The 13,741-nt window shown below is 41.0% G+C and overlaps 1 protein-coding gene across 1 annotated transcript in view; it reads right to left on the bottom strand.

Annotated features, from left to right (window-relative positions):
- CFAP54 (cilia and flagella associated protein 54) overlaps positions 1-13,741 on the bottom strand; it is a 307,374-nt gene that overhangs the window by 141,321 nt on the left and 152,312 nt on the right. Inside the window, exons 39-40 of the mRNA XM_069095069.1 lie at positions 13,536-13,644; positions 309-461 (exon numbers count right to left, since the gene is read on the bottom strand). Coding sequence (XP_068951170.1) covers positions 309-461; positions 13,536-13,644 — 262 coding nt within the window. The remainder of the gene's footprint in view (positions 1-308; positions 462-13,535; positions 13,645-13,741) is intronic.

Below are 13,741 nucleotides of genomic sequence, written 5' to 3'. Positions count from 1 at the left end.
GAAGGAAGGAAGGAAGGAAGGAAGGAAGGAAGGAAGGAAGGAAGGAAAGAAAAAGGGAGAGAGGAGAAAGAGAGGGAGGCAGGAAAGAGAGAAAGAGAGAAAGGAAAAGCAGAGAGAAAGAAGGAAGGACGGAGATAGAGGAGATACAGAGATGACAGAGACACAATGAAGGTGACAGCCAGGAAGGGAGAGGGGAAAGGGGAAAAGGTAGAGAGGGACAGACAGGGGAGGACGGTTGGCCAATGGAACCACCAAGGCGTTAGTCACACCCAGTTAATGGTTCTGTAAGGATACCTCGGATACTTTACCTTGTGTGTTGGCCAGGAACAAGGTGAGCAGCTTTCTGCTGTATCTCAGCGACCTGTTGTGGTACTTTGATTTCCCCAAGGTTTCTCTAAAGTACCTCAAAGTTTCTTTCACATTCAGAGGCACAGACACTAGTCTGTTTGCTTGGTGCATTTCTAGAAGGAAAATACAGGATTATTGAACAGGAGGAATACCAACCAGTTATTATCAGTCACTTCTATTTTATAGATTAGGTGTTTTTCCTCCCACAAACCAACACTCTCTTCCTGGACCACCAGTAACTGTTTCAACAATATTCAACATGGAAACTTACTTTGGTAGCTTTTTTAAAAGTTAATTTTAAAAACTTGGAAAATTCTTTTGATTCTTATGAAATGCAAATAAGCTCAGATCTCAATCTTTATGAAGTCTACTATTTTTCTTTCCTGGCTAATCATAAAAGATTAAACCATCTCTTTTTTTTAACTCAGGTAATCTTTTCAAAAGCAAGGAAGCCTTGGGGAAGGGAATAGAGAAAGAGACTAAGAAACTTTGTGGACAAGTGTTTTTTTTAAGGAATGAAAATGAGGGCTCTTGGCAGATTGAGAATCCAGAAGAAAATAAGGTCAAGAATATGATGGAATGGAGGACTATGCAAATAACCAAGGATATAGAAGAGGATTTGGGAGGACAAATTTTAAGAAAAGGGCAGTAAGAAGCCTTTGACTGGTGAGAAATTGGTGTAGGGAATTAGGGAACATTGAGGTGGAAATCTATCATATATGGATGCTCCTCCAAAACATTTGCAAACCTTGTTAGAACCAAGGTTCCCTACCCTTGTAACCCTGGGCTCCAATAAATCAGTGTTCGACATATTTTGCCTGATATCACTATGGTCTGCCCTGCCCTTTAAACTTGGGTTTAAAGCAGGACTGTGCAGGAGACAGCCAGGTATTAAATATTCACTGTGAGCATTTACACTTTGGAAAATGGCAAAATACTACAATCCAAGCCTTGATTTATGGTTCTGTTGATTGTTTAGGCCAAAGCTGTCAAATTAACACTCCTAAGGAATTAAAAGGAACAGATTAAAATGTAACTGAAATATTTAACAAAATAAATAAAACACACTAGAACACAGATAAAATTAATATGGGGTTTTGTAATATGAAGCCAGCAGGGATCCTCATGTACAGTTTACTGGCCCTGATTTCTGTCTGAGTTTGACACCATCACTATAGATTTAGCAATGAAGAACATGCTAACAATGCTGCATTCATGTGGTGGGGGTGAGAAGAGTTGGTTGTAAAATGTTTACTGGCATGCTTTTGTTGAATTCAAAGAATCAATTATACAAGTACAAGATTGGTGGGGGGGAGGCAAGACCAGACAAAAAGTCAACGTAAAAAAGACCTACGATTCTTAGGGTTCTGTTCACTTGGGATGAATCAACAAAGAAAGCCAAGGACTTCTTGGTTGCATTAAAGAAGGCCTGATGTCCAGAATGAGGCTGATGATTATCCTATACAGAACCATGCCCCAAGAAGACCACATCTGTTGTAAATATTACATGCAATTCCAGGTGCTACATTTTAGGAAGGATCCTTACTAGAATGTTCTACAAAGGCTGATGACCAAAATGGCGGAGAACAAGCTATATGATGATAACTTAAAGTAATAAGGGGTTTCTAGCCAGGAGAAGAGACAGCAAGGGGTGGGGCATAAGAGCTGTCCATAGGTTGACACACAGAAAGGGACTTAGATGCCTTTTTCTTGACTTCAGGAGGCAAAACTAAGAGTAATGTGTAGAAGCTATGAAGAGATGTTTAACTTCATGTAGAGATGAAACCTGCAGGTAGAATCTCATAAGGATAAAATGAGCTCCCTCAGGAGGTAACAGATTCCTTGTAACTGGAGGTCTTTAGGTGGGGGCCAAATAGAAAGACTTTTCAGATTATGTGTAGAGAAGTAGTGTCAAACTCAAACAGAAACAGATGCCTGTATCATATCTTCATTTGAGTTTTGTGGCCCTTCAGCCCAAGATCCCTTTATTGTAGAAGAGATTTTATTTTCCTTTGACATAGGTTGAACTAAATTACCCCTGATATAATTTCTAGTCTTTTTTAAATAATATTTTATTTTCCCTAATTACACATAAAAACAATTTTGATGATTTCCACTCGATGCAGGGAGATCAATGAGAAGGCTACTAGTGAAGAGAACCAAGACTAAGAGGGTATTAATAGGAATCGAAAGGAAGATCTAACATACCCAGGGATGATGGGAATTGGGAAGATTGGGATAAAAGTGGGGGTTGAGGAAAAATTTAAGAGATTTTAAGGTTTTGAGCCAATGATGCTGGAAGAACGGTGGTGGTTCTGATAGAAAGGGGAAAGTCAATGAAGGGAGTATGTTGGTGATGACGATTTCAGAGATGTTGAGTTTGAAGTCAAAAGTTCTGGGAGCAGGAAAGGGGGAGGTAGGGGAGTCATTTAGAACTAAGATGATTCAGAGATAACCCTCCTACTTTGGGGAGGAGGGAACTAAGGCACAGAAAAGTTAGGTGACTTGTCCTAGGTCTCACAGATAGTAATAGAGCTAGGATTCAAAGCCAGATCTTCTAACTACAAATCCAGTGCTCTCACCACTAACCCAAAGAGACATTGGAAGAAGAGTATGGGTCATAAAAATGACTCTAATGAAGGCTGCCAGTTCCTGTGGAATTAACTATTACCTTATGAGGGGTTTGTTACAGGAAACCTAGTTTGTTACAGGAGAGGCAGCACATTACAGTACTAATAGTATAGAGGAGTGAATCAGAAGACCTGAATATTAATCCCAGCTCTGTTCCTTATTACTTATACAGGCTTTAGCACAATGGCTTAGCACACAGTAAAAACTTAATAAATGTGTTCTCTCTCCCTCCTCTCTCTCTCTCTCTCTCTCTCTCTCTCTCTCTCTCTCTCTCTCTCTCTCTCTCTCTCTCTAAATCTGTCTCCTTATCTTTCTGTCTCCCTATCCATCTGTGTCTCCCTCTCTCTCTCTCTATGTCTCTCTGTCTATCCCTCTGTCATCCTATGTCTATGTCTCTATTTCTCTCTCCTTCTATGTCTCTTTGTCTATTAATCTATCTTACTATTTCATCACCTATCAATGTGTCCCTCCCTGTCTCTCTCTCACCCTCCCTCCCTCCCTGTCTTTCTCTCTCTCTATCCAGCAACACAATGAGCACACCCATATGACACAACCATTAAGAACCCAATAACTGTCCCAGAAACTGTATTACAAAAGACGGGTGAAAAAGAATATTATCATATACTGAAGTAAACTAAATTAAACTTCCCTTTCTATATCCACCTTAAAAGGCGGGGGGGGGGGAACTTATGAGTGTCAAAAAAACCATCTCCCTTCTTTTTCCTAAAATGAAGTCATACAGAAACCATCCTACTTTTTTTTCTTTACTGAAAATGAAGATGAGGACAGTAACACTTCCTACTCACAAGGCTGAGCATGGGTTTACTGATTTGTTTTTGCTTCTTGGTTAACTGGTGAGGATTTTGAAAATATTCCTTTACTTAATGAGCGATTGTTGTCTTGTCATGGCAAATTAAAGCAATTAAGTGAAAACAAACTTTGTGTGGGGTTGCCTTTTCCTGATCCCTCTATCTCAAGAGACTTCCTGTCTAAGGGATTACATTCGCCGGCTAAGTCCAATATCAATGGTGCTTAGCATAGTGCCTGATACATAGTAAGTGCATAATAAATGCTCATTGACTTGACTAATGGAACTAGTTTTCACCATCCTAAAAAACACATATTAAAGGGAAAGACTTGTCTTTAACTGCCTAGTCCAGCAACGCTTGGCCTGATAGCTACCGAAAGTTTCTCTCCTGATTCCATGGAAGGTATATTTTGATTTACCATGGCACACAGAAGAATTTTTGTGGAACCCATTTTTTCCTGGACATTATACATTAAATTACAGTCATGGCAAGAGAATAGGATTAGAGTCTAGGTGGTTATTCTAGAAAAGTTAATATCTCACACAGCAGTACTAATACTCCAGAAAATGAATTATTTATTCAAAAGGCATGTCTATATCCAGAAACTATTTCAAAGTCACTGATGTTCACCACACTTTAATTTGAGGTCAATTAAGAAATATTCCTATGCTTCCCACTGTATCAATGTGGAAACTGAAGCTTAAATGCCAGAGACTTCTGAGAGACTAGACCCCAAAGAAATAATACAAGTGAATATACTCAGTAGCATCCAAGCTACATCCAAAATACTGGTACATGTCGATCTGAAATGTACAAAGAAACTGATGAAATACACTGGTCAAAAAGGTGAACTTTCAACCCATCTGGGCATTAAAACCTACCAAATTAAATAAATAGTATCAGCCTCCAAAGTCAAGAAAATGACTCCAGACATAAAGGTAAAATAGTTCTGAAAAAGAGCTTGTTCATAGAGGTCATGACCACCATTTTTAATTTCAAAAAACATGGTTGCTTCCTGCCTCTCGACCCTAGGTGGGAGAGAGGTAGAGAGCAACCATATTTTCTGGATCAAAAAAAATGGCAGGCATGATCTCACACCGATTTTAATCTGTGAATTTATTTCTATGAAAAATCTTACAAATTATAAACTGGGGGTCACATTTAGTTATAATATATTTAACCAATCACCTTTATTAGAAAAATAAAATTACATGGAAATATAAAGTTCAACAAAAAATGTATATTAATTAAAATATATTTATGTTGTCATATTCATCATTCATCTTAATGTTGAAAAAGTTTATATGGTGAATTGTTCTGTTCAAACTTATTGGAAAAATTCCACCCTCTCCAGAGTTGTTTATGTCTCTTAATTTTTTCCTCTTGACAAATTTCTGAATAATTCATTTGGATTATCAAAAGACATTTTATAGTTTCAGTGATCACTGATGGCTTTTCCAATCTCCCAAAGTTGTTAATCAGTGAAAATGACCTCTACTCAGCTGTGAGAAGATAAATTCATCCATCTCTTTGTGTTTAGAATACAGATGAAAAAGTCCTTAATTAAAAATGTTCAACCATTTTTTTTAGACTGGATATCCCTATTCCAACCTGGCTACAAAGTGCAGCAGCTTCTCATGGTCCCAAGCCTGAAATGCTCTTTCCCCCAACATCCTGACATCCATCCCTGACCTATTTTACTCAGTTCAGAGTCCAAGTTCTAGAGGAAGATCTTCTGGGCCTGCCAGTTACTTGCCTTCCTTCCAAATTGTTTATATGGTTGCAATAACCATATTTTTAGGGTTTTAACACATCTTGAAGATGGAAGGGGAAAGTTTTCTTTTTTTAATCACAAAGATCTTATCCTGAAAACTACAGCAAGGCTTAGTGTATAGACAGAATGGAGCCTATAAGGAGGAAGGGGTCATGCCTGTGTGTGCTGTGAGAAGGGGAGGGAGAATGGGATGTCTAATTCTGAAGGTGTCAGTCATTGCCTTGGGACCAAACTAGACTCTCTTTAAAGACCTTTTTCTTGAATTTAGGGGTAGAAGGTATGGGGGTAGGTGGAGGGAGAGAATAGAGACAAGTTGAGAAGTGCCTTAGCACTATGGGCTAGGTCTTGGAGACCAAGCAGTCCTGGTACTAGTATGAGTATCTGCAAACTCAACCCTTTGTTCTGAGGCAGTTTTGTAGTCATGGCTTCCCTGGAGCCTTGTATCCCACTACAGCTCTGGGATGGAGAATTTGGACCTGTTGTGGGAAGGGTACACCACAGGGAACCCAAGCTACTGGGTTTGATCATCAGCATTCCTGGGATGGTAGGGGAGCTCTCTGTCAGGACATGACTCCTATTTATTTACAGGTGTTCTCCCCACTTTTGGTTCCTTAGACCCTTAGTGCTCAACACAGTGCCAGGCACCTAAATAATGCTTTATAAAAGTTTATGGACTGATTGATCACTAATCTGCCCCACTCAACTAGCAAGATCCTGATCAAATATTAAATTGATATAGAGATGGAAGGATCATTAAAGATTTTCAAATATAACCCTTTATTTTATAAGTGAGAAATCTGAAGCCCCCAGAGGTAAAGTAATTTTTCCAATGACACAGTAAACAGCAGAAACTAGATTGGAACCATGGTCTTCTGATCATCTGATCGTGGGCAGATAGGTGGCTCAAGGAAGAGAGCACCAGGCTTAGAGTCAGAAAGAATCATCTTCATAAGTTCAAATCCAATCTCAGATACTTACTAGCTGTGTGACCCTGGAAAAGTCACTTAACCTTCTTCCCTCAGTTCCCTCAACTGTAAGGTATGTTGGAGAAGGAAATGGCAAACCACTCCATTCCGTGCCAAGAAAACCCCAGATAGGGTCACAAAAAGTTGGACACAACTGAAAACAACTGAACAACCTCTTATCCAAATCCATTAAGTTCATTCGAATGATCAAAGTACAGCAAAGTGGGACAAATAATTTTGAAAAGATCTCCTGTCTTCTCTGGATCATCCCTTTTAGGGAATTTTTTCTTCCCTAAGTGGATGTGTACTAACAGAAAATGTTAAGAACAGCCTTCCAAGTCTAAATAATTCAAACAAATAACCAAGGATTCCTCTGTTATAATTGCACCAGATCATAATAGTTCTCCAATCCTCTCCACTCCCAAACTCTCTTTACCATCTACCATCTTTTTGTTCCAGTGTTGGAGGAAGCTATGGCCCTCTTCTTTCCTTCCTTCCTTCCTTCCTTCCTTCCTTCCTTCCTTCCTTCCTTCCTTCCTTCTTTCCTTCCTTCCTTCCTTCCCCTCTTCTTTTCCCCCTTGAGAACATGCTTTGCCCATATTTCTTTCAATAATTCCTTTTACTGCTGTCTTTGTCTCCCTCCTAAAATCCAGTTCTGCAAATCCAACTGCTTATTGGGCATCAATCAGTACCCACATGTTTCCACTCAATCTCAACATCAGCATGCCCAAAAGAGAACTCATTCTCAAAAGGCATAATGGTGGATGAGAAAAGTCTTAGACTTGGAGTCCAAAGAGACCAGTGTTTCTCGGTCCAATCTAAAACATTCACTGATTGCATAACAAAAAGGAAATCAATTCAACTCTCTGAGCCAAAGACTCCATCTATAAAATGGTTAGCATAATATCCATAATACTTATTAGGTACGATTGTTGGAAGGATCAAATGAGATCATGGATGTAAAGCACAGACCTGAAGGCATAACACAAAGGTCAGCCTAAATTTCCTCTTCTTACATTATTAGTTGAGGACAACACCCAACTCCCAGTTACTCAGCTTCAAAATCTGAGTGTTACTTGATTTTTCCTTCTCCCACAGAACCCACACCCAATCAGTGACAAAGTCTCATTGATTTTACCTCCAAAACATCTCTTGCATCTATTTCCTATTTTGCACTCACGTGGCTAATTTAGCCCCTGTTCCCTCTCACCTAGAGTATATATTCTCCACTCTTCTAATCCATTCTCTACACAGCTGATAAAGTCAGCTTCCTAAGGGGCAGGTTTCATTGTGGCACTCCCCTTTCAAAAAACTTTCAGTGGCTCTCTATTGCCTATGGGACAAAATATAAATTTCATAACCTGGCTTTTAAAGCCTTCCAAAACCTGCTTTCAACTACGTTTCCAGACATTTCCCATTACTGCCCTTCACACTGGCTTAGTTCTAGACAAACTGTCCTAACCATTACAGTCTCCCATGTCTGGGCCTTTTCCCAGATCGTCCTCTGTTCCTGGAACGTATTTCCTCTTCAGTTCTATAAATGAATGAATAACAAAAACATGTATTAAATGCTTATTAGGTGCAAAGCACAATGCTAAGTGCTAGAGGCACAAAGAGAAAAGTAAAAATGGTCCTTGGTACTTGCTGGGGAAATGTGCTCTGACCCCTTGTTAAAGGACATGTTTGACACAGCAACTCTCTGGTCCCCATGGCTGGGGTTGGGAAGATGTCAGAAGACCAAACCGGGAAGAACCCTGTGGTCTTTAAGGAAAGCAAGTTGAGTAACTAAGGATTAAATCAAGCCAGAGTGTTCTTGGCCAACCAGCTTACTCTTGGCTATATTTCCCTCAGGAGGGAGTGTGCCAGTCCCAGCAGCTGCCTTCACACCACAGCAGGGGCAGCAAACAACAAGCATATTGTTAGGAAAGTGTCCACACACAATAGCAGCATCATGTGTGTGCACGCACTGGGTCTCCAGGTTGGCCAGTCACAGCTCGCACTCTCTCTCTCTCTCTCTCTCTCTCTCTCTCTCTGTTTCTGTCTCTCTCTCTGTCTCTCTCTCTGTCTCTCTCTGTCTCTCTGTCTCTCTGTCTCTCTCTGTTTCTGTCTCTCTGTCTCTCTCTCTCTCACACACACACACACACACACACACACTTGCAGAAGGAGACAGACAGGCAAATTAACTCATTAAAAAAAAAAAGTATTGCAGCCTGGATTCTGTGGTGCTCAGCCTAGCTTAGCCCCTCCCCTTGTAGGTTAGCTGGTCTGGATCTCACCATCCAAGCTTCCCCAGGCACCTTCCCTTCTGCCAGCCCTGTGCCTCCCAGCTGAATTCTCTTCTGGCTCATTTGAAGGTAAGGTCCGGTTCACATCAGGGCCAAGATCATGTCCTGTTGACACCAGGATGAATACTGAGGCTATGGAACAATGGGCATTCTTCCCCAATGCCATCCTATCTCTGCCATTTTCTCCTTTTCTTTCTGTTTATGGTTCTATTTCCATATTCTCCCTTCCCTTCTACATCTGGGAGGATTCATTACCACAGCAGGCAGCACAGTGCATAGGGTATTGCACCTGGAGTCAGGAAGACCCAAGTTGAAATCCTGCCTCAGGATTTAAAGATCACTATATATGTGACCCTGGGTCATTATCTGCCTCAGTTTCCTCAACCATAAAATGGGGTTAATAGTAGCACCTACCTTAAGGCATATAAAACATGTAAAGTGCTTTGCAAACCTTAAAACAATATATTGATTTTAGCTATTATTAACCAAGATCTGAGGATACCTCATGCCACTGAACCCTGCATGTTCCAGCATATAAGTATGTACTATGTAACTGAACCCTACCAACGTTCTGCAGTTACTGACATTTTGAGGAAAAGAGTCTTTAAAAATTGCCCTTTTAAACCTCTTAATAATAATAGCTAGCATTTATATAGCACTCCAAGCTTGACAACTATGGGAGGCTATCATTATCCCCATTTTATAAATATGGAAACTGAGGCACAGAGTTGCTTAAGTGACAAAGCAAAGTGTCTGAATCAGGTCTTCCAGACTGCAGGTCCAGAGCTCTACCCCCTATGTCTCCTAGCTTCCTCTTAAGGTAATGTTCTCAGCTGACGTGCCAACCATTTTCTCTTTGACTCTGTTGCAACTCAGGACAGAGAACTTCTTCCTTCGAGAATCTAAGATTTTGGGGGGTGTCCCTTCACTGACACAGATAGCAACCTGTTTATGACTTAACAGACTGTCATCAAGAGTAGAGGTGGCAAAAAGAGTCTTCCCCCCCTGGGTAGGCTACTCCTTTGCAGCCAGATACAATGTCCATCATGAGACATGGGTAGGACCCTCCAGAGCTGGACCCCATACCATGAGGCACCAGAAGAGGATGTTAATGAAGGTCACACAGTCACCTAACTAGTGACATGCTTCACCTGGCAAAGGTCAAGTTTAAGAATGCCATTTTCAACTCCACCAAGATTCTATGGTGGTACCAAAGTAGTGCAAAATCCAATATTTTCACAAAAATTATTGTCTAAGCTCGGGACAATTCTGTTTTTACCTTTGAGATTAGATGAGTCTATTGTAACGGCTAAGACATAGCTGCTCCCTATTCCTGTTGTAAAGTCTTCTCATCTTCTGGAGGAGGAACATGATTTCTGTAAATGCTTTATTATTTTGCTTTTATTAATCAAAATGTAGGTTCAATAGGCAAATTTGTTTAGAGGGAGATCGTGATGATTTCAAGTCATAATGGTTTTATGGTGATATACAATTACTTCGAGGATCTATGTTTACACCCTTCTGATTGTTCCTTCCATGATCACACATAAGCCCCAGACACATCAGAAAGACCATCAGTCACCTGGGGGCCAGTAAGGGAGTCCCCTGGACACTCCACACCACAGGGAGATAGCAGAGGAGAACTCTGGGGCAGGAGCTGCACCTTACCAGGATACAAATGGGAGCTCATTGCCAAAAGCCCCATTCTGATAGAATCATCTCTATGAGAAAATTCTTCATTGAAGCGCTAGGAAATAAAAAGCTGACAGCTAACTGATCTGGGGGCGTGGGGAGGGAGGGAGTAAGTAAAGAAATGTCAAATTTTGTGTGCAAGGCACTATGGCTAAACTGTCAGATTTCTTTAAAAAAAAAAAAAAAGCAAAGTCTCATTAAGTGTACACTTCCTTTTTTTGACCTTTGCAACCATTCTGTATTTTTTAAATTAAATTTCTATTGACAAACAACTAACATTCTCTCCCTCCTGTGTCCTCTCCCCCAACTGAGAAATAAAACTTCATCAACAAACTCATTCTGACACAAATATTCAATCTTAGAGTTAGATAACGTTTTTAAAAATTCAAAGATAAAAACAAAGACTTTAGCCCTTTCCAAGTGAATGGGATAGAGTGTGTGTGTCTGTGTGTCTGTGTGTCTGTGTGTGTGTGTGTGATGGGGGGAATTATGCCAGTCTTCAATTATCGGAAGGGCTGGAAGATGGAAGATGAACTAGGCTTACTCTGTATGGTCCCAAAGAGAAGAAGAGGAAGAATAAGTGGAAGTCATTAGAAGCCAGATTTCTGCTAATAGAAGGGAGATGATTAACAATGTGATGGAGTAGACACAGAAGCTGGTCTCAGAGTCAGGAAGCCCTGAGTTCAAGTCTCACGTCTAACCCATCCTGGCTGCCTGACCCTAGACAAGCCCCATTCCTTCTCAGGGTCACATGCAGTTCTCTAAGACTAGAAGTTGTAGAGACATAGACATGCATTGCTAGAGGGAACTTCTTGCCAATGGAAAAAAAATTAAGAAAAACATTCATTATAATTCTGAGCTGTACCTATGAAATGGGCTGCCTTCATCAGAGCTAAGAAGAGAGAATACAGGAAGTCTCGAAGGCTATGGAGAGGACTCTTGTCAGTATGGGCTGGGCTTGGGGACCTCTGGAGGTCCTTCCAAATCTGCTAGTCTATGATTTTGGGATTCTATGGCCAAAAAGCAAGGAACGTTTCTATATGCCATCAAGACAATGTGCATATTTCATCACAATGAAAACAATTTCATATTTTTAGCTAATAAATGTAATTGCAAGAAGGCAAATTTAGCAAAATAATATCATGCATATTGTCACCCTGGGATTCCCTGAATTTGGGACAAGTTAATTTCATATGGGCAGCCAGGTGATATAGTGGATAGAGTTCCAGGCCTGGAGTCAGGAAAACTCACCTTCCTGAATTCAAATCTGGCCTCAGACACTTACTAGCTGGGGGAGCCTGGAAAAGTCACTGAACCCTGTTTGCCTCAGTTTCCTCATCTGTAAAATGAGCTGGAGAAGGAAATGGCAAATCAGTCCAGCATTTTTACCAAGAAAACCCCAAAAGGGGCAGCTAGGTGGTGCAGTGAATAGAGCATCGGACCTAGAGTCAGGAGGACCCGAGTTCAAATGTGACCTCAGATACAACACAAAAACCAGCCGTGTGACCTTGGGCAAGTCACTTAACCTCAATTGCCTTCCAAAAAAAAACAAAAGGGGTCATTAAGAGTCGGACACAGTTGAGAAAAAAATGACTAAATAGCAAAAATTTCATATGGACAAGATCAAGAGAATAGCTCCCTGCCACACTGCACAAAAACTCAGAATCTTGTAGATGAGAATCTTGTAGACTTCAGCACTACCCCATCCAACCCATATCAAAGCAGGAATATCTTTTCCCATAGTATGGACAAGTGGACTTCAAGTCTGGGCTTGAAAACCTCCAGTAACACAGAGCCTTCCTTGTTACCTTCCTAGACCATCCTTTCCCCTTTGGGCAAGCTCTAATTGTTAGGAAGATTTTCCTTATTTTGAACTGAAATCTGCCTTTCGGTAATTCGTGTGCTATTCCATCCTCTGGGCCCAATAAAGAAAATGTCATCTTCCTCTCGCAGGACGATTCTTCAAAGACATGACAGCAGAGGCCACACTTCCCCAGGTCAGCTCCTTTCCAGGCTGACCATCACCTCCTTCAGTGGATCCACTATAGGATGATTATAAGTCCTGACGCAAGAAGTGGTGTGGAGTAAAACTGAGGGCTTTCAGCTGACCTAACTGAATTGGGAGAATGCTGCTGTGAGCTGGAGCCAGAGGGCAAACAGAAGAGATTATATCAGATATGGGGGGGGGGGGAAACCCTACGTCTAGAGTGCAAGTCTCCTACTACTCTTTGCTGAAATTATGCCTCCACCCCCTCTCCCACCTATGATTTAACTTCTAGAGGTGACCCTTAGATTTGAACTCATACAGATGCAAGTGTAGTGCCCCTTCCCTACATCCATAACCATTACCAGGAGGTACAAGTATGCACCACATTAAAGACAATTCCAGCTTTTATTCTCATCAATATTAGCCTTTCACTGCCCCGTGTCTTCAGACTGGAGATGGCTCAGACCTTGAAGCTCAGTTCCCTGAGTGAGACATGAGCTAAAATCCTATGTCCCAGATTCCCTAAATGCCCTAAGCCTCAGATGACAATCTGAAGAGAGGGAAACTAGGGGTCTCAGGAAAGGCAATCTGTATTAATCACAGGACCTAGGGCTGCTTTGGAAAACAGGACAGAACCCTCTCCTGGGTCCCAGGCAAGGCGGCAGTGGAGGGTCATTTCCAATTGTTTCCCCTTTCCCCTTTACCAAAAGAAGAAAGAAAACCACCAAGGTATTGGGCAATCACTAACATCCAGTATCTCCTTTCATCTCAGAAATTCAATAAAAATACATTTGCTTTTTTTCCAAAAGAATCCATCTTAATTGAGGTTTATAATAACCTAAATAACAAAACTAATGAGATTAAGACAGATGGGTAAATGACAAATGGATTATTTTTTAATCAAATAAACCTCTAAAAAAGGCCTTTAGAAACTTTTTAATTAGGCAAGATTAAGTTCTAGCAGACTGCAGAAGTAATGGAGGAGAAAGGTGAGCCTTATATGAGAATGAGTAAACAGAGCATGGGGCTGGAATCCATCCTCACCTGAATGAACTCCATCTTGCTCAAATTCAATAAAGCCTCCACGCCACCTTGCTTCATTAGGCCGAAAAGCAGGATGGGGCTGTTTCCCAATGACATTGCGAAGGTTTATCTAGAAGAAGGAGAAGAAGGAGAAGGAGGAGGAGGAGGAGGATGAGGAGGAGGTCCAGCCCCATGCTCCAAGAGAGGGATGGGAGCTTGTGCAGGAG

The sequence above is a fragment of the Petaurus breviceps genome, unplaced genomic scaffold, assembly GCF_028583685.1.
Source record: "Petaurus breviceps papuanus isolate PSGF00001 unplaced genomic scaffold, PetGlider_PUasm1.0 225, whole genome shotgun sequence".
Classification (NCBI taxonomy): domain Eukaryota; kingdom Metazoa; phylum Chordata; class Mammalia; order Diprotodontia; family Petauridae; genus Petaurus; species Petaurus breviceps.
Note: the sequence above shows the minus strand (reverse complement) of the source record. Positions and strands in the feature narration are given on the sequence as shown.